This window comes from Echinococcus granulosus, assembly GCF_000524195.1.
Source record: "Echinococcus granulosus chromosome Unknown EG_S00076, whole genome shotgun sequence".
NCBI lineage: Eukaryota > Metazoa > Platyhelminthes > Cestoda > Cyclophyllidea > Taeniidae > Echinococcus > Echinococcus granulosus.
The window spans coordinates 61,824-71,134 of NW_020170456.1; the positions used below are offsets into that span (position 1 = coordinate 61,824).

The window sequence follows — 9,311 nt, forward strand, 5'->3', positions numbered from 1 at the left end:
ACGCCACCACACACACACACATAGATAGATAGATAGAGAGAGAGCGAGAGAGAGAGAAGCACAACAGGAGCACCGTTAAGCCGAAGTCGTGCGGATGGAGGAGATACAGGCTGGGCTATGCCTGTGTAAACGGCACTTCCCACAAAAAGTGCACCCACACCAGAGCACTGACGCATCTTTGAGAAAATTTCGCGATCGTCGTAAATCAACAAGAGACACCCAATTTAGGTTATTTGTTAGGTTAACTAAGTGGAATAGGCTACGTAAAAGACAAATTAAATGAAAACTAAACTTTATGTTCTTCAAGGAAAAGGTGAAGGAAAAAGGAGCCGAAAGCAATGGATTTACGGGAGGTCACAGCAGAAATGATCAACTTTCGTCAAAAGTGTCCAACAGCTACTTGCATTCCATCAATCTAAAGAGGAAACAGGCCCAAAAATAAGTGCCTTAACACAATCCGGGAATGTCGGGAACAAAAAAGCAGCTATTGATAGGTGTCCTAGCAGGAAGAGATGATGAAGAGGTTCAAGCCGCTTATCACAAAACTAATCAGTCATAAATTATGCCCAGTTAAATTTTTCAGGGGACAACTTGTCACCGCACAAAGTAACTGAAAACAAGGGGAAAAGCGTGAGACAACTTGCATAGTGGTAAAAAATGAGGAAATGGAAGCAGCGATAGCACTCACATTGACTGTTTTTTCAGCATTTCGGGTAGAAGAGAATAGGTGGCGTAGACGTGATCAAAGCCTGGAGTCAAAACGGAGTTCATGAGATCCACCTCTGTAAAACCGAGACGAAGCATGTGCTCAACGTAAATCTCATTTAGGTGGATCTGAGAGGGCTCTGCGTACGGCGTCATCACCGAATCATAGCCCGTGTTGAGCCATCGGTCATTCATTATTGCCTGACAGAGACAAAGTTCAAAAATGCTGTACTTCCGATCTTATTTATGCAATTCTAAGTGTACCGAGATCGAATAAAATAGAGTCGGTCCCGCACTTACGGGTACCACGGAAGTATGTAAATTGGCCAGTCTACAGTTTACTAAATTCAGGTAAACAAGGTCTGTTTTTCTGTTTTCTAGATTAAGTTCTGTGTGTGTGTGTGTGAAAAACCGAAAAATTGGCACCTTGGAGCGAGACAGAGGGAGAGAGGGTGAAGAGAAGGTGTAACAAACAGGAGCCCTCTTACCCGCAAGGAGTAACGATCACGTGGATCCAGAACGAGCATCTTCTTCAATAGAGCCAGCAAATCGTTAGAGACTTCGCCTCTACCGAGGTTGTAGCGCACAGTGAGGATTTTCGTCCGCAGCTCCCGCAAATCTGTCGCATCGAAGGGCAAATGACCCACAACCAGAGTAAAGAGAAGCACTCCCATCGACCAAACATCAACTCCCGGACCGTGGTAACGAATGCCCTTTCGAAAATTACATAAAATAGTCGGAATGGGTAAATGGGTGATAAAATACCATCTGGAACGGTGCCACATACCAGGAATAGTTCGGGGGCAGCGTATGGAGGACTGCCACAGAAGGTAGACAGTTTTTGGTCAGGAGTGAAGATATTAGCCAAACCGAAATCAGCGACTTTAACATTCAGCTGTGAGTCGAGAAGAATATTTTCGGCCTTAAGATCTCGATGAACAATATTTCTAGAGTGGCAGTAGTCAATGGCAGAGACAAGCTGTCGAAACTTGCTCCTGGCCTCCTTCTCGTGCATCTTACCGTGAGCTACGAGGTAATCGAATATCTCACCTACGCAAAGTAGGAATTCACAGCTATGCTGACATACCACCGTTGGCGTATTCCTGCACCAGACAAATTACTTCATCATTCTCTATAATTTCCAGCAACCGAACTGAAATGAAACATGAGGAAGAAAACTAGCATTACCAATGTTTGGATGATTAAGTTTTTGGAGAATACTGACTTCCCTCCGCAGCTAAACGCATTATATGTAAGAAAAAGGGAAAGTGACGTACACGATCGTTGGCGGCCCAATCTAAGCCCTTCTTATTTATTATTTTGATTGCAACCTAAAACAATCGCTTAGTTACTATACTAGTACCTCAACTCCTGTTGCCATGTGTATGGCGAGCTTGACTTTGGCAAAATTTCCCTTACCGATGGTGCGCACCAATTTGTACTTTCCGACGTTACTTTTCGTGGGTCGGGATACCGGAAGACCAGAAGTGGGCGGTGAGGCTTCATGACCTTCTCGAACGTTATTTTTTGGTTGTAAAGAATTTAATGTTTTGTCTTCTTTTGACGAATGAGGTGACAGAGTCCTTCCTTTTGGCGTTTTGCCACCGCTTTCTGACGAGTTGACTTCCTCTCTGGGGGAAGATTTCTTGGTAGACTGGCCGGTATTCTCCTGAACAGTTGCTTCCATTTTAGGATGCACGCACCGGGATCGCAAGGTGACTTAAATGGGGTTGAAGCAATTCCCTTTCGGTTGTTTCAAGGTGAACATTTTAATTGGCGATCGTAGTGTGTTCAAAAAGCGCGCTTCCCAAGGCCGGTGGTTGCTGCAGCATAAGCGAAACAGTAAAAATACCTCAAATAATTCATCCTACTAAAGCTTGGTTTCAAAAACCACTTTTTTTAGCCTGCCATGTTACTTTGTTTATTATATGCACAAAACGAAACGACGGAAGTAAACTAGTAAATCTTTACTCAAGGAATCAACCAGAGTTAAATACAGCCTTAGTTTGTTAAAGGTGCCTTGGTACTAAAGCAACTCAATATAATTACTTAAACATATATAACAGCTGCCAATCAATGTTTCGACCCGGTCTTTTTAGCTGCAAGTACCTCCCCATTCATCGGATTCCGAATTTCTCATCTGTTTATTAGCATCACAAACAGCATGGCATTGATATTGTTGTTCGGGACAGTAAACCAAGCGATGATGAAAATTTATACCCTGTGTTTTTTTAATTTTATTGCTTATTACCTTATTTATAACATTTTTTGATTTTCAGCAGGCATCTGTTTTGCTGTTCCTTTTCATTGGTAAAAGACCGGCCTTTAACGATCAATTTCCTTCCCTGTAAACTTAAAAACTAGCTTTTCTATACAATTATTTAATTAAGACATATTTCGTCTGGCCTAACTGTTCATCTATTACTCTGTTTTACTCCTGTTTGAGCTCTTGCACACCGTAAATTTTTCAAATAACATCCGGTTCATATCATGAGATAAATCGCATTTAACTTAATAGCTTCCTTTCTTTTGTCGCATATAGCGACCTTATCGAATTCTAGGTACCAGAACCAGTCGGTCTTTTAAACACGATGCAACGTATTTTCTTTTCCCCAAATGGAAATTTTCTTGAGGCTTATCGTGACAGCTGCAGAGGACATTCACACTCAGAGGTATCTTTAGCTTTCACAGCAGTCAGTCACCGAAGTCAATGAAATCGACCTTTTTTATTTATCAGTCGCTTTCCTTTTGTCGGGTTTCGGCATCGTGGTTTGATTAGGCCTAGATTTAAGTAGAACGGAGAGTAGGGTATATTATTTTCTGGAAATAATAACTTCTGGTATATATGAACAGAGTTAAGCATACACTCATTGTAAATTTTTCAATTCTTCTTATGTATAAACAAATATTTCTCATTTTCTACTTTCTTCGTGCAAAAAGCAGGATTAAATAATAAATCATTGATCTATTTCAGGATTTTACTTAATCGGATATTAGAATTTGGTGGCTTGGAGTTTAATCTGAGTAGTTAGATTCATACATGTATTTACATGCTGACAACACGATAACGCCTCGTCAAACGCCGACGGTAGAGATGAAAATAAAGAGGAAAACGGGGGTGGAAATGGAGGGCTGGGAAGGTAGGAAGGAATGGGAATAACTTCTGTCACACTCTGTGCACCTGACTTGGCTCTAAAATATGCTGGTGCGGTACGAGGCAGAATATCCAGTCTGTGGGATGTAGCGGTAGAGTGGGCGGTGGATTGGTAATCACGAAGCGTCGATGACAGACCGGACTGCCGTCACCCAGGTCACACCACCGCAGAAGCCGGTAGATGCCAATAATCAGGATGCCATATTCTCTCAGTGCGGCAAGGAACAGCTTTTCAAAGGGTGTTCCTTGAACCGCGAATTTCCCTAAAGTATTCCCAGTCAACGTAAGCTGTGCCAGTCGACATCGTTCCCTACACGCCCTACTTGTTGACGCTGCACTTCCACCACGCATTCCTGCACCTTCAGCAAGAATCTTCTCCAACAGAGGTGTAGATCCACCTGTCACCAACGATCGAATAAGCGTCAGTGCTGATTCGTTGAAGTAGGCCGTGCTCATAAGAGAATCCAGGACACTGATAGTGAAAGCTGTTCCACAGGCGAAGGGTTGAGTCATGAATAATTCCCCTCCTTCATCGTCGTCTTCTTGATCAAGGAACTGAACATTCATGTCAAAAGCGAGTTCCGTTGCCATGGGGATTGTGGCACCGTTGCGTGAGATGAATCGTGGCGGTCGGTAGAAGACAGCTGGAGTGTCCGGATCAACGGAATGCGTTGACCCACTCTGATGGTGGCTCTTGTTCAAAATCAAGTTTTGCACTCTATTCCGTGATGGCCGTTTGAAGGAGCTGACGTTATCGTCTCGTCGAAGCGTCATATGCTTTATTGTCGTACAGGAGGATTCCGTGTAGGTGGTATCCACATCTGAAAAATCCATTGCCTTTACATTAAGTGAGCATAGGATTGCCTCCTTGTCAGCCAACGTGAGATCTTCAATTGTGTTATCACTTTTTGAAGAAAGGATGACACACATGGAGGCTAGATTCACGTTTACTGATCGCAGATTTGCTTTACTTAAAGGAGATCCCGGAAGAACCCATATTCCAGGAAAATTTGCCAATGTTTTCCACTCTCTTTTGATGTAGTCCAAGTTTCCCACCAGAACGACCGTTTTTAAGTCGTGAAGGTGAAGGTTACTGGCCCGAAGAGGCATTATAAAACTCCTCAGTCCTATAATAGGACTACGATAGTCGGCAAAGATGCAGACAACTATGTGATCGGTAAAGTTCTTCGTCGTTGCCGGTTGCTCATCGTCTAGAAGGCAGGTTTTGATGTTCCTCTCTGGACACCAGTGAAACATTCCTGTGGCATCGAATTGACAAGATGTATTTGCACTCTGATCCCCTGGTGGCTTGTGGCCATCGACGCTAGCACCGCCAAGGTGCTGGAAAGTGCCTCCGTGCCAACTCAGGTGGTTGCTAATACCAGTACCGCCTCCTCTGGCCAGCCAGGCAAGATCCAAGTGACTGGATGATGCAGACGTGCTGACAATGAGCGGTGAGAGACAGTTCGTGGCAGTTCCAACAGCCACGGGTAAGGTGGGCTCAATTACACTCCTGGAATCCAGCAGACGACTGAAAATTGACTTAGCACGATTCATTTGACTCGACTTCACACAGGGGCACAACTTCACTTGGTGCATTTCCACGTTGGAGTGACAGCGTTTACAGTAAAGTGCTGCCCGTTTAGCCTCTTCCGCCGACTGAGCGATGAAAAAGCCTTGAGTATTGGCGGTTATTTTGGTTGAACTCTGAAAGCATTCACACAAAGACGTATTCACATATGTAAGCAAATTTTTTCAAGATGGAAGGCACCGTTTTTACTTATTTTCTATCGAGAATGGCTTTTGTTTGGTCATTTGCAACATGGTAGCCTGACTTGATATTGCTGGTGGGAATGGATTGGAGAAAAAGGCATTTTTGGCCTTTCTCTCTGTTACATGACGGCCATTGATCCTCTTTCTCAGAAAAAAAACCTTTACCGGGTTAAAGGGGCACAGAAGAAAATGCTTCTTAAAGGTTAATCGCAGCAAGGCCTAATCGGATGCTGATGGTTAATACCTTACGTCAACCTCAACCGAGAAAAAAATAGCACACATTAAATGGTATAATGCTAAGACGATCGGTTCGATCATTTCTGCCTCGACAAGAAGGACAGCAGCAGCAAAGATTTTTCCATCAACAGCAGGCGACAGTGGTAAGAAACATGGCTTGAACGTACGTGGAGGAAAACGAATGTATTTTACAAACAGGTAAAAGAAAAACTGACGGCCATTTTATCCAAACAAGCAAGGCATATTTTTTTCCCCAAGTTGGGAATTTTGGGACATAGTAGAACAATTAATAAGTAACTTTTGGCATTATGGCAGTGGGTTCATCGACTGCAAAGACATTTTAAATTGATGTCAAGCTTTGTTTTTTGACAATTTCTTACAACATCTAAACACTCTCAACTATGTTGAATAAATACATAATCACTGGGTAACAGTGACTTTATGAGGAGTTGGCCAATTGACAGCTGATATTTGCCTTGCATTTAGTGGCTTTTTGACAATGCAGACGTTAATAAATCTTCCCAGTTCGTTAACCCTCAAAAATATTACATCCCCAAACCTGTGCCTAATCCCCCCCCCCATAGCAGGGCCAGGAGCCAAATTGAAAAGAGGTATCACCTTACATTCCATCTTAAACAATTAGTAAATGCTTAATAATTAATTTGACATTGGTTTTCCTCAGTACGACCCCCGAATTATTGATTTATTGGCGTGATGACGGACACACCTCTACCAGTTATCGACTTTTGGAGGGCAGGTGAAACGTTTGCTACAATCGACTAACCCTGAAAAATCAATATGGCAATTTTTTTCCTTCACCATTAAAGGAAATACTTCTGAAGGAACCTACATTGGGATTGATGACAATGTGGGTCTCTAAACTGCCTTTGCATTGCACAGCAATCAGCAGAAGCCGCAGTCTACTGAAACAGAGTTCAGCGGCAGCAGCAAAAGTCATTTTTTCAAAGGACGGAGAAAACTGTTCGGTGTACATTTCCATTCCTGCGCCCTCCATGTAGTCGTTGAGCCAATTCACGCCTTGACTCTCCGATTTGCGATATGTGCGCATTGTGAAGAGATTGGCAAGGAGGGTGGAAAATCCCGGGGCTAGACAATTCTGCGCCAGGAAGCCCAATTTTAACTCCGCCACACAGATGGCATCATCACCACGGCGCCAATCCCAGTTTGGAATGTTCAAGAGGTAGGTCTTGTTGTGGTACTGCATCAACTGAACTATCACCTGCAAAGGTAATGATGCCATTTGAACCCCACGCACAAGGAAATTGATGAACGAGTCATTCACCAACGATCATTCAACTTTTACCCAAAATAGATCATGGTTGACAGGTGATCATGGCGAACAGTATCTGGGTTAGGGAGGATGTCATCAACTTTAAGGTCACAAACTTTTTATCTCCAGAAGCCGGAGAGTGGGTGGGAAGTAACAAGAAGAGATTTAAATTGAAGAAGTTGGAGAAGTCCGCCTCAAACCGGAAGATTAGGCATCCTTTTCATAGTGATAATCTGCCTCATCAACATAATAAAGAGTTTTAAAGCAATGACAAGTGACAAAGAAATGAAGTCTTAAAGGACCGAGATACCTCGGTGGATGAAAATTGGTGAAATGTGCCTATCAAAAAATTATCCTACACCCCGAAATCAGCATATCTGTAGTTAATCAATGGAAGATATGACATGATTTCTGTCACTGCGAACGTTAACGAAACAGGTATATATAGACATACCTCGGTTGTCATAGATTCACGTTTACATCGATCACAACCGCCGTTCGGGTCGGACCGGGACTTTTTGTCATAAAAGGAAAGGAAGGCAATGTACCACTAGTAGTAAATACGTTCTTGTACCACAGTCAGTAGAAGACGCACTTTTCTTGTTCCCCTTCAGACATCATTAATCGGGTTGTGGTGGGAAAATGAGGTTGCAATGAAGGTTGGCTTAATTCGCCTACGGTACGGTGATGGGGCATTCAGACATACTGTAGGACGCCCTAAGTGCTGCTGTACTTTTATAAGACCTTCCCAGCTTATGACACCCACTCCTGTTAAAGGAACATTCTGTGTGTGAAATTCCTGATCCTAGACGCCTGGTTTACAATTTCTGCCACAATTTCGCCACAATCCCAAGAGCACCCAGTTGGCTAACTGAAGGATTGTACTGATCGACTATTTCGAAGAGAAAATGAAGTTGTTGTAATTCCTTTGATAAACTACTAAGTGTCTTTTAACCTTAACGTCTTGGATACACTCTCCTGCCTTAGGGATCGTCTCAAGATCTACCCATTAATTTTCCTTTTTTTGCTACCAGGAATTGAGGGGGGCCTGCACACAGCACCCCACTGGATGGGCCAATTATGACAATCTCAAAGGAGGCCATAAAATGCTCCATCGCCTTAATGACGCGCTGACAACCATTTGACTAACAATCTGACGATTTCCCTCACTTTGCTGATGGAAATAAACTCTGTGAATTTGTCTTCCTCAATTTTCAAGGCATAATTTTAACAATTTCATTGACTGGTAGGGTTCAAATGACAGGCAGTTTCCATGCTACGCCTGTAATGAAAAAGACTGGAATTAGGGCAGTCAAATGACTACAAAAATTTCTTTAAGATATGCTAATTTTTGGTGTTTTTTATCACTTTCCAGGGGGACAGCCTTAGCGGAGGGTTACAATTTTTATGGAGCTTTTTGACTCTAGGAGTTAAGAGGAAACATTTTTGTCTTTAAAATTTGTGATTGCCCCGCTTTAATCATGTGACAATCACTTGAACCGTGGAGAAAATATCACCGGAGAAATACGAAGGAGGAGGATGTGGATTAGGCAGTATGTCTCTCTACTTTGAAAGCATGCAATCTAACATTCTCCAACTGGAAGCAGACTTTACTCCAAATGATTTACTGCACTAGACTGTTTCACAAAGGCGGGTGTTCCTACCCAACATTCCATTGGTATTAGGCAGATAGATGTCAGCGAGAAATGTTTGGCTCCCAGAAAGTGAATAGAGGAACACACAAACACACACAAGAACATGAGGTATGGTTTTCTGACTATGAAGGGTACCGTATCAATAGACTGACGCCTGTCTGTGTTTTTTAATTCAACAACCTCTTCCAATTATGTGAAATCATTGCAACGTGGTCTTTAAAATCTATAATAAATTCTCCCAAAAATTTTCTGTTGCAAAGGTTTTTGAATACCTCATATTGGTTGATCGGTAGGTTGATAGATAGATATGTAGTTGGATAGGCGGATGGATGGATGGATCCGGGATAGATGGATCCGGGATGGATGGATGGATGAATGGATGGATCCGAGATGGATGGATGGCTCCGAGATGGATGGATGGATCCGAGATGGATGGATGGATCCGAGATGGATGGATGGATCCGAGATGGATGGATGGATCGAGATGGATGGATGG

General features: G+C 42.9%; 2 protein-coding genes across 2 annotated transcripts in view; both read right to left on the reverse strand. All coding sequences in view use genetic code 11, as the record gives it.

Annotated features, from left to right (window-relative positions):
* The window catches only part of EGR_07379 (Serine/threonine-protein kinase par-1), a gene marked incomplete at both ends in the record, with an annotated part of 8,413 nt that extends 6,021 nt beyond the window's left edge, over positions 1-2,392 (reverse strand). Inside the window, 7 exons of the mRNA XM_024496628.1 lie at positions 689-906; positions 1,194-1,418; positions 1,493-1,755; positions 1,793-1,858; positions 1,894-1,942; positions 1,983-2,036; positions 2,069-2,392. Of these exons, the coding sequence (XP_024348915.1) occupies positions 689-906; positions 1,194-1,418; positions 1,493-1,755; positions 1,793-1,858; positions 1,894-1,942; positions 1,983-2,036; positions 2,069-2,392 (1,199 nt within the window). The remainder of the gene's footprint in view (positions 1-688; positions 907-1,193; positions 1,419-1,492; positions 1,756-1,792; positions 1,859-1,893; positions 1,943-1,982; positions 2,037-2,068) is intronic.
* Positions 2,393-3,871: 1,479 nt separating this feature from the next.
* EGR_07380 (Calcium-activated potassium channel slo-1) overlaps positions 3,872-9,311 on the reverse strand; it is a gene marked incomplete at both ends in the record, with an annotated part of 6,854 nt that continues 1,414 nt past the window's right edge. The window contains 3 exons of the mRNA XM_024496629.1: positions 3,872-5,566; positions 6,720-7,109; positions 7,615-7,710. Coding sequence (XP_024348916.1) covers positions 3,872-5,566; positions 6,720-7,109; positions 7,615-7,710 — 2,181 coding nt within the window. The remainder of the gene's footprint in view (positions 5,567-6,719; positions 7,110-7,614; positions 7,711-9,311) is intronic.